This window comes from Mastomys coucha, unplaced genomic scaffold, assembly GCF_008632895.1.
Source record: "Mastomys coucha isolate ucsf_1 unplaced genomic scaffold, UCSF_Mcou_1 pScaffold11, whole genome shotgun sequence".
NCBI classification, from domain to species: Eukaryota; Metazoa; Chordata; class Mammalia; order Rodentia; family Muridae; genus Mastomys; species Mastomys coucha.
This window is the reverse complement of record NW_022196893.1, coordinates 15,143,193-15,161,097: the sequence shown is the minus strand read 5'-3', so window position 1 is coordinate 15,161,097 and position 17,905 is coordinate 15,143,193. Positions and strand designations below refer to the sequence as shown.

The 17,905-nt window shown below is 49.8% G+C and overlaps 1 protein-coding gene across 3 annotated transcripts in view; it reads right to left on the bottom strand.

Moving 5' to 3' along the window:
• Window positions 1–1,357: 1,357 nt before the first annotated feature.
• The window catches only part of Parvg (parvin gamma), a 21,161-nt gene continuing 4,613 nt past the window's right edge, over window positions 1,358–17,905 (bottom strand). For all 3 annotated transcript variants that reach the window (XM_031351377.1, XM_031351384.1, XM_031351392.1), the window contains 9 exons: window positions 17,064–17,204; window positions 16,170–16,285; window positions 14,817–14,872; window positions 14,382–14,404; window positions 12,661–12,719; window positions 12,414–12,482; window positions 9,145–9,246; window positions 3,788–3,860; window positions 1,358–3,361 (listed from right to left, as the gene is read on the bottom strand). In XM_031351377.1, coding sequence (XP_031207237.1) covers window positions 3,252–3,361; window positions 3,788–3,860; window positions 9,145–9,246; window positions 12,414–12,482; window positions 12,661–12,719; window positions 14,382–14,404; window positions 14,817–14,872; window positions 16,170–16,285; window positions 17,064–17,204 — 749 coding nt within the window. In that variant the 3' untranslated portion in view covers window positions 1,358–3,251. The remainder of the gene's footprint in view (window positions 3,362–3,787; window positions 3,861–9,144; window positions 9,247–12,413; window positions 12,483–12,660; window positions 12,720–14,381; window positions 14,405–14,816; window positions 14,873–16,169; window positions 16,286–17,063; window positions 17,205–17,905) is intronic.

Here is a 17,905-nt window from a genome sequence, read left to right as displayed (position 1 = left end):
AAAAAAAACAAAAAAACAAAAAAACAAAAAAAAACAAAAAACAACAAAAAACAACAAGTTAGTCATCAGAGGAGAAACATTTAAAATCAAAACCACTGTGGGATGCCACCATACCCTCTTGAATGGCGAAAAGATAAATAATAGCAAGTGCTCGCAAGATTCAGAGTAACTGGAGCTCTTAGGCAGGGCAGGTGGGACTGAGGACAGTATATTTACTTCCAAAAACCGGGTTTTTTTTTTTTTTTTTTTTTTTTTTTTTTTTTTTTTTTTTTTTGGTTTCAGAGGCTGGGACCAGGGGCTGAGGTGCATATTTTACATACCGAAGCAGACCTGGCCTCCGGGTTCTCCCAGCATCCCACAGTCCCTACCTGGCATACCCTGTCATAAACTTTCCAGCCCAGAGGCTAGGTTGCCCTTCCCTCAGAGGCTCTTCTCTGTATATCCAGATGGTCTCCTGCTCTCTCTCCTTCTTTCTCTCTCTCTCTTCTTTCTCACACATGTTCTTTCTCTCTCTCTCTTCTCTGCCTCCTCTTTTCCTTCCCATGGTGACTTTCCTGGCCTCCTCCTTTGGGGGGCCAGTGAACTTGCCTGCCTGAGAGCAGCTTCCCAATAGTAAACCTGTGTGTGTGTGTGTGTGTGTGTGTATGTGTGTGTGCACAAATATGACCTGAATTGGCTCATTTCACCATTTCACCAGTGGAGAAGGAACTTATTATATTTCTCAGTTACCTTATCAGATAAAACATACAATTACTGTATGAGTCAGCCATGTCAGTCTTGTGTATTCATGTAGGAATACACAAGATAAGAAATGTTCATACAAAGACTTGAACATGCAAAGCAATCTGAGAAGCATGAAGAGCAATCCCTGTAGACTACATAAGAACTAGAGTAAAGAGATCCCTCACTCAAGCTTTGGAGGCATGGATGAATGATTGGCACCCACTGAGGGAGCCTGTCTTCAGCAAGCAGGGGGGTGGGCTGTTGGGTCACCATGGAGACAGCAGAATTGCATCAAGGAAAGAAACCCCACACTGCTACTGTAAATATTATCTAGAGGTTTCTACTTCACTTTAGATCACTTAGTTCCCAAATGAAAGACAGCTTATATTTACAATAAGCCTTAAAGCATCAGAGCTGGGCAGATATCAGCCCTCTAGACTATTTTGTCTTCTTTCCTGTTAGTAACCCTGAGATAGCACGTGCATGTTCCTCCCAGCGACTTCTACTCCAGCAGGCCAGCCCTCATGGCCATGTGCTCATGATCCGCCTACCCCATGGCGCCTTCTTCCTTCTTCCCTTCCCTCTCCTTGTGATCTGTGCCCCAGACCCCCAGCCCAGGAACTGAAGGTCCGCCTACCTTTCTTCTGCCCAGCCACAGGCTACAGGCATTTTTATTCAACCAATAGTTTTAAATTAAGAAGTTTGCATAACAAAAGCTGGCATACATGAGAATTCACTTGTCTTGAGGTAATTGCCTCAAGAGGCAATGACTTAGGATTCAGAACTTGGCATTGCAATACATAGCAGTAGACCAAAGCTCAGCACCATGAGGAAGGAAGGCCACTTGCTCTCTGATGCACTTTCTAAGAGATGCAGAAAAGGCAGTAACAGAAAGCAGGTCTCCCCTTCTAAGACCAGGGCTCTGATGGGCAGGATGTAGGTGACCGGATGTTTTAGGCCTTGAGCCTTCTAGTTAGAGGGATATGACTGCGTCTGTTTGTCAGGTATCATTAAGTCCTGCATTTAAACCGGTAAATGTTATTTATTCCTCCATAAAGTTGCAAGAGTGCTTCTCCTTATGATTCAAATCTCCTATCAGACAGGAGGTAAGGAGGTAGAAGTGAGGACATGCAAGGACCAGGAGGGTAAGCAAGCAGGGAAGAGGAAGGGAGAGAGGGAGGCCAGAGCCTAAGAGATGAGCGTGGACTCCAGCTTTGACCTGCCAAGCCTCCAGTAAAGAAGCAGAGGGGTTCAAGCTTCCACCATGGCTCAGGATGCTCCAGAGAGAAGAGACAAGGCAGAGAGGAAGGTCTCCATGGAAGGATTACCTGAGCAGGTAGAGAGAGTTGGAGCCAGCTACTGTGAGGATGTCCTTGATATGGCAGGGGTACATGTCCCAGAGGCAGCAGACAGAGGAGATATCTGATGGGGCCCTCTAAGACTTATGAGTAGCCTGCATAGGGCCAAATGGACAGGTGGAATGGAGCTGGGTAGAGAGAAGCGCCTGGCCTCTCCACATCAGACACCAGAGCCCCAGGTCACCTAGCTCTGTCTATTGTTGTTGTAGGGGTGGCCTTCCCTGTCCAGACTCTGCTCCAAAGTCCCCCAAAGGCAAAGCTGTTCGGCTATACACCCCCAAACCTAAAAGACTTTGGTCACAGGGAACTGAAGTTGAGCAAGCAGGGGAGAATCCAGGGGAGTAACAGCTAGGCTAACTTCCCTACATCCCTGCACCCCTGAATCCCTATACCCCTATGTCTCTGTGCCCCTGAACCCCATGCCTTGCATCCCCCCCACAGCTTCTCCTCCAGCCTGGACCCAGCTCAGTTCTTCAGCTGTTTCTCTCTCTTTGCAGAAGACACTAAGTCTCATGAGACAGAATGCAGACCGGAGATAACCTGAACCCAAGAACCGACTCCAGGTTCTCTTCCCTCGGGCTCAAGGCTGAGCTTAGGACTGCAGCTATAGGGATAGCCTGTCCAGAGTCCTCTGACAAGAAACTCAATTCATTTCTCCTACATGAGGATCTGGTCTTTGGGCAATGGTCCTGGGCTCATCAGCCCAAGTGGGAGATAGATGACCAGGAACTATGTGTACAGAGGTCATGGCCTCAGATGATCAGCCTTGACACCAAAGAGCCTGGTCAGCTTTGTGGGGTCTGAGCAGCCACTGACTACCAAGGTATAGCTTTAGTAGACAGACTGGAGGTTGATGAGAGCTGGTCTAGCCTGAGAACCAAAGTCTTATTCACCACAGTCAAAGGCTAACCCAGGAGTCCACAGGCATGCAGAGCCCCCCCACCCACCCACATAAATACAATTCATACAGCTGTCAAAATACATGGAGCAAAGCAGGGGTGGGTGCAACTATAGGGCCCTATCTGGTGGGGTCAAAGATAAGCAGGACAAGGGCAGGAGGGAAGCATGTCCCCAAGCCACAGTAACGAGGCTGGCATGGGGAGACCTGGGACTGCTGGGTCCTCCAGAGGCAGCAGCTCCTGAGAAACAGCTTTGGGGAGGTAGAGGTGACTAGTTTGGGGTACCACGGTGTGCCCCGTTGCCCTCTGCCCTCAGTGAATGCTTCTGGAACAGGCTGTAAAGTATCCGCAGTGTGCTCTTGACATCCTTGTTTACAATATCTGTGGGCAGAGGGAGCAAGGCAGCCTGTTAGGCCAGGACAGGAAAGAGCATTTGTCCCCAGGGATGGGGTAGGGTCCATGGTACAAGAAAGATCTCCTGCAAACAGGGACAAGGAACTCAAGACCCAGTGCCAACCACATGACATATATTGGTGTGTCCTTCCTCTTGTCTGGGCTTCCCCTGCAATCATGTCCCCTCCCCCCCAACAGTGACTGGGTGCTCTGAACGCTCATCCTGAGGGACTTTTCAGTCCCTTTTGCCGGCATGGTGGCCACAGCATCCCTCCTAGAATGCCTAGGAGACAGTATCTCTTTACGGACCAGCAAGCAGGGGACCCCTCTAACAATGTTTGTCCTTCTATTCTCCACGAGACTTTCAGTCACATCCAAGGCAGGTCCTCCAGGCAAGGGGAGCTATGCACTCACCTTCAGGGTTGACGGGGTAGCTGAACAGGCCTTCATCCTTGAGCAGCTCCAGGGCTAGGGTGACATTGTGAAGCTATGATGATAAAGCCAATCAGATGTCAGCAATGAGACACTGGGTCCAGGCACCAGGCCCTTCCTATCACCAATGACATCTCTCCTTGTCTATCCATGGTTTGAATCCCAGAACGACAACAGCAATCAGGGGGCACCCAGCCATCTCCATCTATGCCCTGTGAATAGAGACCTCCCTCCTTCACGCAGAGGCCCGCATCAGCACATAGCTCTTAGAAGATGCCACATACAGGACATGCATAATCAAGGAGACATCTTGATTGAAAGATCCTCACTGAGAGATTGGGGGGAGGGGTTGGTGGAGGTGACACACTGTATGCCAGTCTGTCGGGTGAGGTAACCAGGGCTTGTAGGTGATAGAGTTCCCTTATATCTTAGTCAAGGTTTCTATTCCTGCACAAACATCATAACCAAGAAGCAAGTTGGGGAGGAAAGGGTTTATTCAGCTTATACTTCCACAATGCTATTGATCACCAAAGGAAGTCAGGACTGGAACTCAAGCAGGTCAGGAAGCAGGAGCTGACACAGAGGCCATGGAGAGATGTTCCTTACTGGCTTGCTTCCCCTGGCTTGCTCAGCCTGCTCTCTTATAGAACCCAAGACTTCCAGCCCAGGGATGGCACCACCCACAAGGGGCCCTTCCCCCTTGATCACTAATTGAGAAAATGTCCCACAGCTGGGTCTCATGGAGGCACTTGTGTCAATTTGGCACACAAAACCAGCCAGTACACCTTAGAAAGTGGAAAGCAGTCTGTCTCTGCTTGGGGGGCCTCAGAAGAGCAGAACAGATATAGAACAGATGAGGCAAGTCAAGGGCCATGATGCAGAACAAGCACACCTGGAAGATGGACCTCAGACCTGCAGCTCTCCAAAGGCTAGTCATCCTCAGTAAGTTCCAGACCAAGGGGGAAGTAGTCTAGCAAATGCAGACAAGAGCACACAGCTCAGTCCTCCTCTATGTTCCCAAGTCTCTCCCTAAGGAATCTCCTGGGAAGGGGGACCTCCCCACACACACACCACTATTGACACTTTCGTCAGGAGTGCGGCTTGCAGGCTGCCCAGGAAGTAAATAACAGGAAGAGGGAAATCTAGCCCCTGCTCTGGCTTGTACGCTCTTGACAAGCCAGTATCTTCAAAGAGTGATCCAGGATGTCAGGGAAGAGGGTATCTGTGGCCAATTAGTTTTGCAGAGTCTGAGGTCCTTCACAGCAGGACTGTTGGGAGCCTTGAATACATCCTTGTAAGTCAAAAGCTTCAAGGGTATTTATATATCCCTGAGGCCACAGACTCCATTTGTCACAACACCCCATGTGGCCAAATTTGAGAAATTCTTCATTCACACATTTGTAGGGATGGGCTGCAGGGTCTCCCACACAACTCTACTGCTATGTGCCCAGACCTATGTCTACTTTTAATTTGAGGCAGGGTCTCATTGAGTTATCCAAGCTGGGTTTGACCTCACTCTGTACCCAGGCTAGCCCAAAACTTGCAATCCTTCTGCCTCAGCCTCTCCAACAGTTGGGGTTGCAAGGGTACACCAACCATCATGTCTCCTACTCTGCAGATCCTTTCATTGGCTCCCTTATCTCCTGGCTCTGAGCTAAGCAGTTACCACATTCCCCTTGCTTATTCCCACGCAAGGTACGAAGGTTGTGATATCATGGATTGGGAGCTGACTGTGCCAGGAATGTTAGATGCCTGCATGGCTGCCCTGGCCTGTCACTGTTCTTACTTTATTTTTGCATTTATTTGTTTATGGAGGGGAGTGTATGCCACAGCATGTGTCTGGAGGGCAGAAGACAACTTTCGAGAGCCGGTTCTCTCTTTCCACCACATGGGTTCTGGGGACCAAACTCAGGTTGTCAAGCTTGGCGGCAACTACACTGAGCCATCTGCCCAAGCCCATCAACTCTCATAATTTAAAAATACTTGTTTGACCCTCAACTGTGGGCAGGCTGTGCACAAAGCCCAGAATCAGAATAGCACCTGCTCTCAGGGAGTCCGTGCTGAAGGATCTGTACAAGTGACTGACTCAGAGAACATGGGGCTCCTCTTAGCACACTCTTCCGCCTGGAAGCTCACAAACCAAAGATCTGACTAGGCTCCTGAGAGGTGATAGGCCTCCCTCACCCCAACCCTCTATCCCCTAGCCCCACTCCCACCCCCACCCCAGCCTGTCCTCTGCTTCTGAGCAGCCTGAGATGATGAAGAGAGAGTTCGGTGCTCTGCAGAGCCAAGGAAGGCCAGGACCCAGGACACACGTTCTCATCCTCCTGAGAGAGAAAATTGAACGTGGGAGGAATCCAGCTTCCTGCCTCCGGTGCTTTGGTTTCTGCAGAGCAAACGACCGCCTCTCTCTCTCTCTCTCTCTGTCCCTAACTCTACTCTAAATTGAACGCTGACTCCCTTGCATCTACACTGCAATCAAACAACACCTGACAATGAAAATTGCAGTCCTGGGGAGCTGCTCTAACGAGAAGCACCGGAATCCAGCCTCCAGCTAAGGACCTGTGGCTGTGGTCCGCCATGTTCTTACCCTAAATCTCTTCCACCAGCCCCAACCTCCTCTTTTGGGCTCTGAGCTAATGCCACATTTCTTCATTTATTCCCACGCAGGGTTGGAAGAGGGTCTAACGGTGGATTCCCATGTTAGCTGTGCCAGGAACCTTGAACCTCTATCTGGCCTGGCCTATGTGGGGGGTGTTGGGCCATAGCAAGCACAGGCCTTGTGTCACAGCAAGTCTGGCTGCTGAATGACATGGGATGGGCCCATGCAGCTGAGCCTGGGTTCCTACAGCGCCTGCCTCCCTCCTTGGGCTTGTCTCATGGTTCATCCCTGATGTCCCACTGGATGGATACAGGTTGGTCCTACACTGTGAGCCTCCCACAGGCTCACCCTGCTCCTAAGCAGGACTCAGGAATGGATTGTTCTTCAGTACCAGACTTGCGTCTATGACCTGTGTGGTCTCAGGGAAGTCTGTCAGGCTCCCAAGGACTCAGTCTTGCTCTGTGTAAAGTGGGGACACCATTTACCCTCCCTTTTCCTGGGGTATAGAAGGAAGAACCAGGGAGAGACCTCGGAGAAGCTTCATAGAGGCCTGCTAAGTGCCAGGGGCCACTAAGAAAACGATGGGGCTGAGCTGGTAGCTATAGAAACATCTAGACAGCAACATTAGGGCAGGTAAGGCCAAGATACCCAAGGCTGAGCTCTGGGGAGCAGCAGTGCCCTTGTAATAGGACAAGATAAGCAGAGGGTACAACAGACAGAGAGCAAAGGAGGAGGGAAAGAAAGGCCTGACTAGGGATGTGGAGGACCCAGCCTGCAGGTGACACACTTGGGGACAGGTGTCCTGACCGGGTGTTACCTCAGGAGGAAAGGGCACTACCTAAAAGAATGTGGACAGAGATGGGCCAGCAGTGTGGTCCCAGGCAGGCCACCAACTATTCCACCTCCATCACCCCTCTCAACGGTTGCCTGAAGACTGGAAGATTATACAAGCCCCAGAAAGCGCATGGCAGGGAACTAGGGATACATGCCTCTCCAAGCCTCCTCCCCAACGGCTTCTCCACACTACTGCTTACTGTTTAGTCCCCATACAACCTGACAGTGGACAGGGCAGTGCTAGCAACCCATTTCAGAGATAAGAAGCACAAGAGAAGCTGGGCTCTGACCAAGGAGGAAGTACTAGGGTCTTGATTTGGAAGGTGATAGGAATCTTCTCCTTGGGCAGGAAGTCTCTGAAAAGGGAATACCCTGGGTCATAGCCCAAAGGAGATGAGTGGAAAGCTTGTCCAGTGGGCAGAGAAGAAGGCTGCTAGAGTCTTCATGGGCAGCAATGCACAGATGCATGGTGCATATTCAAGATGGATTGATGGATGGATAGGTGAATGGATGGATGAATAAGTGGATGGATGGAGGGGAGGGTGCTAGAGTCTTCATGGGCAGCGATGCACAGATGCATGGTGCATATTCAAGATGGATGGATGGATGGATAGGTGAATGGATGGATGAATAAGTGGATGGATGGAGGGTGCTAGAGTCTTCATGGGCAGCGATGCACAGATGCATGGTGCATATTCAAGGTGAGCACACCCTGGCACTCATCAATTTCCTGGCCTGTCACTCCTCATCCTTCTTCCTGGGGTCAAACTTAGCTGCCTGCCTAGACTAAAGGTGTGTCTTTTGGCAGCTCTGGGATCCAGGGTCCATATGAAATGCCTTGCCTATCAGACCTGCTCTGCCCAGTCCCTATAGCCCTCTTGAACCACAGACTGCTCCCCCAAAGCATTCCTGAGCCTCTGCTGAGTCTGCTCCCTCATTTCAAGATATCTTCCATCTTCCTCAATTCTGTAAAACAAATCCCAACCAGCACTGTTCTCTAGTGGCTCTGCCCAGCATACCAGAAGCCAATGCCTTGCCTTGAAGTCCTGAAAGGCCACCATCCCAGGAGAACTGCTGGTAAAGATGGAGGAGCTTGAAAGCCTAGTCTGTGTCCAGGGACTGTGTCCTGGACAGCATGGCATGGTAGTAAACAAACTCTTAGAGAGTGGGGAGTCCAGTGCATGAGTGGGTGAGTGGAGCAAGGCAGATGGGTAGATATGTGGACAAACAGGTAGGTGAAAGAATAGATGGATAGATGTGTAGAAAAATAGATAGATGGATAGGTGAATGGATGGATGAATAAGTGGATGGATAGAGGAATGGATGGATGGATGGATGGATGGATGGATAGAGGAATGACTGGGTAGGTAGATAGATGAGTGGGTGTGGGTGGATGGATGGATTGATGATGGATAGGTGGGAAGATGGATGGATGGATTGATTATGGATGGATAGAGGGATGAATGAATAGAGAGATGACTGGGTGGGTGGATGGATAGGTATATAGATTGATGATGGATAGATGGGTGGGTGGACAGATGGATAGATAAGTGGGTGGATGGATGGATAAATCAATGGATGAGTAGATAGATGTATAGGGGGATATATAAATAGGTACATAGATGTTGGATGAGTAGATTGGTAGATTAACTGGTGGGTGGATGGTGTCAATGGACACATGGGTAGATAAATGAATGGATGGACCCATGGATGGGTGGATGAGTGGGTGGGTAACTGAATGGGTTAATGAGTGTGAGGATGGATGGGTAGACAGGCATATGAAAACTTCCTTCCCACTTTCCTCATTGCTTAGCATTGAATAAAGAATGTCAGGCCAAGGCCATAAATCGGTCTACCACCTCCCCCCCCCAAAATGTCATGGAGGAAGACCTTGGAAGCTTACCATTTCCGTGGGAGAGCTGGGAGTAAGATAGAATTCCTTCAGATGCAAGAAAAAGCCTTCCAGCTGTCCAATCAGCAGGAGCAGGATGACGCCATCTGCAAACTGCAGGTGTTGTGTTTCAATCTGTTATGCCCATAGCACACTGTGCTCACTTGGGTCCCAGCTGGTGCATTGTTTTGGATTCTTTGGGGTAGGGCCTGGCTCTAGGAAGTAGATTACTGGGGTACAGTAGATTAGTGGCTACAGTCCCCCTGGCTCCTTCCTGCTGAACTCTTGGCTTCCTGTCCATCACAATGTGAACAGCTGTCTCCCACCAGACACCCCTGTCCCCATCATATTCTGCCCAAGCATGTGGGGTCAATCAAAGAGACCAAACATGAACCTAGATAAACCCTTCCTCTTTGTCTTAGGCATTTGTCACAGTGACATATAAGGGACTAACAAGAGAAAGCATGACTGTGGTGAGAGGGACACTGACATTGGAGGGGTTCCACTCTGCCTCTTACATACTATGTGAGCTGAAAGAGGTTGTGCCACCTCTCTGAGCCTCACTTTCCTTCCTAGGAGAGTGCACTTGGCATTCCCAGCTGCAGAGGTTATCAACAGCCACATGTAGCAGTTGTGGGCTGCCTGGCTCTCAGAATACATTCAATTTAAAAAAGCTGTTTCCAAACTTACTATGGAATAGCCTCATGTTCTCTATTCTCTCTCTCTCTCCCTCTCCCCCACCATCTCGTGTGTGTGTGTGTGTGTGTGTGTGTGTGTGTTTATGTATGGGCAGGTACGTGTAGAGGCCAAAGGATAACTTAGGGTATTATTCCTTAGAAATAAGACACCTATTTGGGGGTGGGAAAAACAATCTCTCACTGGCTCTTGGAACTTGCCAAGTAGGCTAACCTGGCTGACCTGAAAGCCCCAGGGATCCTCCTGGCTCTGCCTCCCCAGAGCCTGGAGCGATGGCTCAGTGGTTAAGACCACTCTCTGCTTCTTACACGGAACTGGATTTGGTTCCCAGCACTCACACGGCAGCCCCCAGCCATCTGTAACTCCAGTTCCAGGGAGTCCAACACCTTCTTCTGGCCCCTTTGGTAATTGAGCACATGTGTCGCACATACACGCATGCAGGCAAGCACTCATATATGTAAAAGAGACTCAGTGTGCCACCACAGCCCAGGATTCCAGCTTGCCAGGAAAGCACTACACCAGCTGAGGCCCCTTCCAGCGCCACCCCATTGTGTCTATTTTTAAATGACAAGTTATTCCATGGATTACAGACACATTTGTGAAAACAGAGTTAGTATAAAATTCTCCCATCAGGAAAGGAAAAGAGGAATACACGGTCCCATTAATATTTCTGTCTGTTCTGTCTGCCCGGTCTGAGATAACACTGCACTAAGCACGTCAAATGCTAATGTAATCCTGCCGAATCTCTTTGCTGTGGAAAGGCGCTGTTCTGTCTTTAATGGAATTTCCCCTGATTAAGTCTGTTCTGATGTTATTAGTTTGGGCCTGGAAGCATCTCTGCTGCTGTCCCCAAAACATAGCAGGGGAAACCTAATTCTGAGGCCTCCTCTATCATTCAACATGCCTACCGTCCTTGCTTACTTACTCTTGTTTTATCAAAGAAGAGAAGGATGCCGGAAGTGGACTGTAAACCTGAGATAGCGTGCTATGTCTACCCACAGAAAATACAGTCAGAGATGGGTGTGCTGCTCCGGGGAAAGCCACAGTGAGCCAGGTGACATGAATGTTACTAAATGGCAATGCTTCCCGACCCCCAATCCCATGAGGTTGAATTGCTCCCACTTTGTAAAGCAAGGAGCCTTAAGTGCAGGGAAGTCCACTAAAATCACCCAAGGTCACACAGCCAACGTGGATGTACTCTCAGAGCCCAAGGGCACCAAGTGGCAGGCATAAGATGAAAAAGCATATGCATATGGCTCTGAGGTCTGTGTGTTAATCCCACCATGCTGGCAGAGCACTCACAAAACTCACGTGCCCACCCACCATGAGCAGTTGCTTAGAGCATATACTTGGGCCCCAAGTGCCTCTATCCAAATCCTAGGACCACCACTTAATTGCTGTGTGGCCTTCGGTAAGTTACCTAACATCTCTGTGTCTTAATAGTGTCATCTATTGAATGGGGCTTTATAAGTTCTCACATGGAGGGGAGATTAGGGGATGGGAGTTGCAGAGCTGATGGCAGAGAATATTTTGCTCCAGACAGAGCAGGTACGAAGCACTTTCCTGTTTGGCCCCAAACTCAGGAATATGTGGCCTGGCCCTCTGCGATCAGGTTCTGCATAGGCTTTCAGATGTGGCTGATACCTACAGCCCAGAAAGGGTCCATCAGACCCTGTCACCGCCCTGTCTGGCCTAGGCAATGTCAGATCTCTGCGTTTCTATCACCTTGTGTTGTGGGAACACTGGACACACAGAATCTCTAGGAAGGTCATGGCTAGGTGAGGGGCTTTGGATCTGCCGGGGTTCTGTTCCTACCTTAGGATAATTGAGTTTGTGTTGTCACAGTGGGCCAAGCTCTGAGGGCAGGAGTAAGGAGAAGAGCCTACTGATGGCAGGACTATGCCAGTGCCTCTAACTACCCAGGACTGTGCCAGTGCCTCTAACTACCCAGGACTGTGCCAGTGCCTCTAACTACCCAGGACTGTGCCAGTGCCCCAACTACCCTGGCACCAGTCTAGGAAATGGCCTCATCATGAATCTCACTGCTATGTCTGAATAAACATAGTTACAGGGGAGGCCCCTCACTCCGGTGGCAGAGTGTCCAAAAGCAGTAGTTCCCAACCTGTGGGTCACGACCCCTTTGGGGGGGGTCACTGACCAGATATCCTGTATATCAGATAATTTACATTATAATTCACAAGAGTAGCAAAATCGCAGTTACGAAGAAACAGTGAAATACTTTTAGGGTTGAGGGGTCACCACAACGTGAAGAACTGTATGAAAGGGTCGCAGCAGTAGGAAGGCTGAGACCTAGAGCATCCTGTACCTTGGGAGCCATTCTGATAAATGGGGATCAACAAAGCCTGCAGTAGAGATGGCTCTGCCTTCATGGCTTCTCACAGCTCCCCTGCCCAGGGTCTCCAAGGCTTCCCTCTGGCAATGCTGCCTGCCAGCAGCACACCCCTCTAGAGAGGGCCCTGAGATCTCTAGAAGTGACAGCTCACTTCCAGTCACACAAGTGAATTTCTGGCGCTCAGAAGCCCTCAGGTCCCCATCCCTGCCTGGAGACCCAGAAGTGTCCCTACCTGGGTGTCCAGACTCTGCACAGACAGGCCCAGGCGCTCTAGCTTCTGGTTGACAAAGCTCACGATGGCCTAAGACAGAAGAGCCAGGGCCTCAGAACCACTAGGGACCCTCCCCCCTGCTTCCAACCCGGAGTGACAGAAGACCTCCCCCATCCTCCAGCACTCAGCAGACATGGGGTGAGACCTGTGCCCTCCCTCATCACCCCGAGACACAGGCAGGTGGGTGAAGAGCTTTGATCTGCCCTACCTCTTTGACAGCATGCACTTCCTCTGGAGCCAGCTTAAATAATTCATCAAAGGCGTCCTCTGCAGACCAGAGTGATAAACAGCTCATTACGAAGCTGTTATCTTTGTGCCAAACAGAATGTTTTCACACAAAAGTTTCTCAGAACAACCCGTCCCATGGGAGCTACAGCTAGATCTTCCAGTTCCTGAGTGAATCAGGCCTGGGTTGGGGACACCTGGCTCCCTGGCTTGTGAGATACTTCCCTCTCTGTGCTTCAATTTCTTCATCTCAAACACCTGATGAATGATGCCTGCTAGGCTGGGTCACCTTAGAGATCAAAGTGGGGGATGGGCACACATCTCAGTGTCTGCAGTGGGATATGAGGGTGGGAAGATAGAGGGGTGGATGGTTGGATAGATATATATCTGACTGGCTTGTGTATAGATGGATGAATGGATAGATGGCTGGGTGTTTGTGCATGTGTATTTATGAATGATGGGTGAAGATACACAGATACATACATACATACATACATACACACATTCATACATACATACATACATACACACATTCATACATACATACATATGAATGATGGATATGTGTAGTGGGTGGATAAATGTGTATTTATGAATGAATGGATGGTTATGTGGTTGGGTACTTAGTGCTTAGTACTATTCCTATGGGGATAGACCCACAGTCCACACAGTGAGGGCAGAATAGTGGTGATGGTGAATGCCACCAGCTCCCTTGCTCATAGCTCTGTAAATTTGAGTAAGGTTCAGTAACCTGTTTGTGGCTGTGCCTCAGTTCCCCCCTCTCAAACTGGTGGTGAGGCTAAAGGAAGTAATCCGTGAGCGTGCTTGACACACGTGGCACTCACAATGGTATGTGTGCACTACCATGGCTGATGCTGGTGTGACAAGCAGTTCACCAGTTGGTACACTGACCAGATTTATCTCTTCCTCAGTCGGTTGTTCAAGTCAACTATTCACCTAGGTATTGATTACAATTCCTTCTTCCAATTATCCATTAATCTACCCACCCACTTGTCTTTCTACGTTCCATCTATACACCTATACATCTATATACTATACAACCATCCATCCATTCATTTATATATCATCCATTCACCCATGCATCCAGATATGTATCTATTTAACCATGTCTCCATCTATCTAGCCATCCACCCATCTATCTATACATACATACTATTTATCTAGCTAACCATTTATCCATCCATCCAGTTATATGTTTACCCAAAAGTTATCCATCCATCCATTCAAAAATATACAGAGATCCACCCATCACACGAACATATTCATCATTCATATATGTGTGAGTATATATTCATCATTCATACATGCACACACACACACACCCTAACCATCTATTCATCCATCTATACACAAGCCAATCATATATATATATATACACACACACACAGGTATCCATCCCTCTATCTACCCATCCACTTATCCCGCTGCAGCCACTGTGATGCATGCCCATCCCCCACTTGGACCTGCAGACTGACCCAGGCTGGCAGGCATCATTCACCAGGTGTTTGAGATGAGGAAATAGCACCAAGCGGTAAAAGGCCAGGCAAACAGAAGGAAGGACAAATTCGTGAACAGATCCTGTCACAGAAAAGCAACAGACCACAGTGGGAAGAATCCCCCCCATCGCAGCTGCTTCGACCCCATCAGAAGGAAAAGGTTTCCTTCAGTTACTAAATTACTCACGTGAAGGCTGGTCCTTGTGTGAGCTAGAGGAGAAATTGCAGGAGACAGAAAAGTAATCAAAGAGTTAGCCAAAAGTCCACAGCCCTCTCATCGCCTAATGGAACAAGCTCGGTAGCAGCAGGGGGCAAGGAGATGGGCTCGTTTTCCTGGGCAATCAAGGCAGGGGAGGCGCAGAGACCCTGTGTGTGGAAAGCAAGGCTAAGAGGCTGGCAGCCTTGCCCTGCATTCACAGATCTCAGAGCACTCGGATATCGTGTGGCTGAGGATGCCTCGGCTGGAAGTCCCAGCAGCCCAATCGGGGCTGAAAGGCAGCAGGCACAAGGAGGGCTCCCCTGATCCAGCAGCCCCTGCGCTCAGCACCCAGCACCCAGCACCCAGCACCCAGCACCCAGCACCCAGCACCGAGCACCCAGCCAAGGCCCTGGCCATCCTCACTTGCATTCCGTGAGCTGCTCCACCTGCTTGTCCGACTTCAGGCCTGTCTTGGTGCTCTACAACAGGAAAAGGGGAAGATCTGTGTGACCCCGAGAGCCCCAGATCCAAGTCCACAGGGCCTGAGCAGAGGAAAGGACCTACTATGGTCTGCTTTGCCCCCACCACAGATGTTGCTGTGAGGCAGCTTCACTGTCCATTTTCTCTGTGATCATTGAGCCTATGAGGATAGCACTATGGATGCCTCATTCCTAAGACACCCTAGAGTCCTCTGTGCGTGTGTGTGCATGCGTGTATGTGAGTGTGTGTGTGAATATGTGTTGATATGAATGAATGGACAAATTAATGGTCACCTCTGATGTTTTCCCATTTATTGTTTACTGTGTATGGGCATGTGTGCACACACGTATGTGGAGGAGTACACACATGCCATATTTGACATATGAAGGTCATAGACAAGTTTCAGGAGTCAATTCTCTCTTTCTCCCATGACAGTCTTAGAGATTGAACTCGGGTTGTCTGGTTTGACAGCAAACACCTTTACCTTCTGAGCTGTCTGCCAGCCTTACCTCTGCTTTACGGAAGTTTGAGAAAGCCACGAAAAGACTCAGTACTGAACTTTCAGCAAAGGCTTGGGAAAGGTGGGAATGGGTTTGACCAGGCCCAGCTGGACACAGCGGTGTGTAAGGCGAGAAGAGGAACACAGACACATACAGACACACATATACACACATACACACACACACACATATACATGCTCACACATACACACATGCACTCACATACATATATACACACACATGCACATGCATACACACAAATGTACATACACACACGCATGCATACACATGTATGCACACATACACATGCATGCACACATATACACATACATATATATACATACACACATACATGCACATACATACACACACGCACACATTTACCTATATACACGTGCGCACACACACACACCACAGAACACAAGCTATCATTGCCAGAGAACAAAGGTTTCTCAGAAGAGGAGACAGGATGTGGTCATGGATGACAAATGAAAGACATTTCCTGAGGGTGGCCATGGAGAGATGGTTACCTATGCTCCTGGAACTACAGTGGCACCTCTGACCTCCCCACTAGTGTGCCCATTCCTGCCTCTGCTAAGCAGAGCTGGCTGCTGGTCAATGCCCTCCCCTTCCCCTCCTGGGTCTCTGCCAGCCCAGCCCCCAACTGCTGTCCTGATATGATGTAACGTTCCTCATAGCCCCCTGGAGTCACTTCCACACAATGGCCCCATGTAGACACAGTGGCAAGGAGCAATATTCTCAGATGACTGGCCCCATTCCACCACCTAGCAAGTACCTCAATGTAGATGACTTCCACCTGGATGTTGTCTGGGAGGGGCAGGTCCGGCTGGAAGCGTTTGGCCAGGGCCACCAGGAGATGCAAGGTGGCCAGCAGGTCCTTGTTGAAGATGGCTAGAGAAGGGAGGACAGAGAGTCAGAGCTGAGAGGCCACCAGCACCTGTAGCCACCCTCAGAATTGTCCTGTGTGGGTCAGAATAGAATCCTCTCTCTCTCTCTCTCTCTCTCTTTCTCTCTCTCTCTCTCTCTCTCTCTCTCTGTGTGTGTGTGTGTGTGCATGTGTGTGTGTGTCTTTCTCTATGTCTGTGTATGTGTGTGTGTGTGTCTGTTTCTCTCTGTCTCTGTGTGTCTCTCTGTTCCTGTCTCTCTGTCTTTCTCTGTCTCTCTGTGTGTGTGTGTGTGTGTGCATGTGTGTGTGTGTCTTTCTCTATGTCTGTGTATGTGTGTGTGTGTGTCTGTTTCTCTCTGTCTCTGTGTGTCTCTCTGTTCCTGTCTCTCTGTCTTTCTCTGTCTCTGTGTGTGTGTGTGTGTATGTGTGTGTGTGTGTGTGTGTGTCTGAGGGGTGGGTGCAATCATGTACACATAGCACTCTCATTTGTTAAGAGGCAGAAAATGAATGAACCTGTTCTGAGTTCAATTCAGGCTGAGAAGTGTGGTATTTTTAAACTCAGCAGTGGCTGTGTCCCTGGGAAGTCATTATCCTTGTGCTATACTGGCTGCAGTGGTAGCTCCAGGACCGTGTGTGTAGGTCAGTTTCTCTTCCACCAGGTGCCTGGCTTCAGGTCCAGCTTGTGTTCCTTCTAGGTGCTGCCTGAGGCCCCTGCGTCCTTCCCAGAGATGGTCCCCACCCCATCCCCACCCCCACCCCCAGGCCTGGCTCAGCCCCACATACTCTCCACGCTCCACTTGGCCTGCTGTTCTTCCACCTGCAGGCTCTGGTTGATGGCCTCCAGGATGACCCCTAGCTTGCGCCTCTGGCTGACCGAGGTCAGAGAGATTTCCTCCACTTCCAGCTTGAGCGATGCCAGCTTCTCTGAGAGCAAAGGGACAGTCAGGGCCAGGAAGTGGGCCCAGCAGCTGTCATGGGGACTGTCTATGAGAATAATCCCAAATGGCACTTAGAGTACATGGAGCTATGGGTATATGGTGCTGAGCCCCGGGCAACCCCAGAAGCCTCAATCAAACATACTCATCATCCAAGGAGCCCCCATCCACATAAGAAATGGGGGTTCCAGCAGAGGACATGGACCATGCGTGTGAGCAGGCTGCAACCCTCTGAGCCATTCCCTCTGGCCCACCTCACCTTGACCATTCTGTTCACACCTTGGTCTCTGCTCTGTGGTGACCGTGCCATTCTTACAGGGTACCATGGCCAAGTGGCTAACACTACACTCGTGGGCCACTGTGCCTCACCCATAGCCAGGGAGAGGAAGAAACAGTAATAGCTGTTTGGGAAGCTGACAGGGCCTGCTCCCTGAGAAGTACCCAGAAGCCTCAGGAGAAAGCAGAGGCTCACTCTGGAGCCTATCTGCTAAGCTCTATAGAATTGTGGTTTGAGCATGCTCTGAAAATATGGTTGTGGGCCCTACTGCTTCTGGGACCCCTTTTCTTACACAAGACATCTGCAGACCAGACATGTGTAGGAAAACCATCCCTGCCTCTCTGCCTCTGCCTCTCTGCCTCTCTGCCTCTCGCCTCTGCCTCTTGCCTCTGCATCTGCCTCTGCCTCTGCCT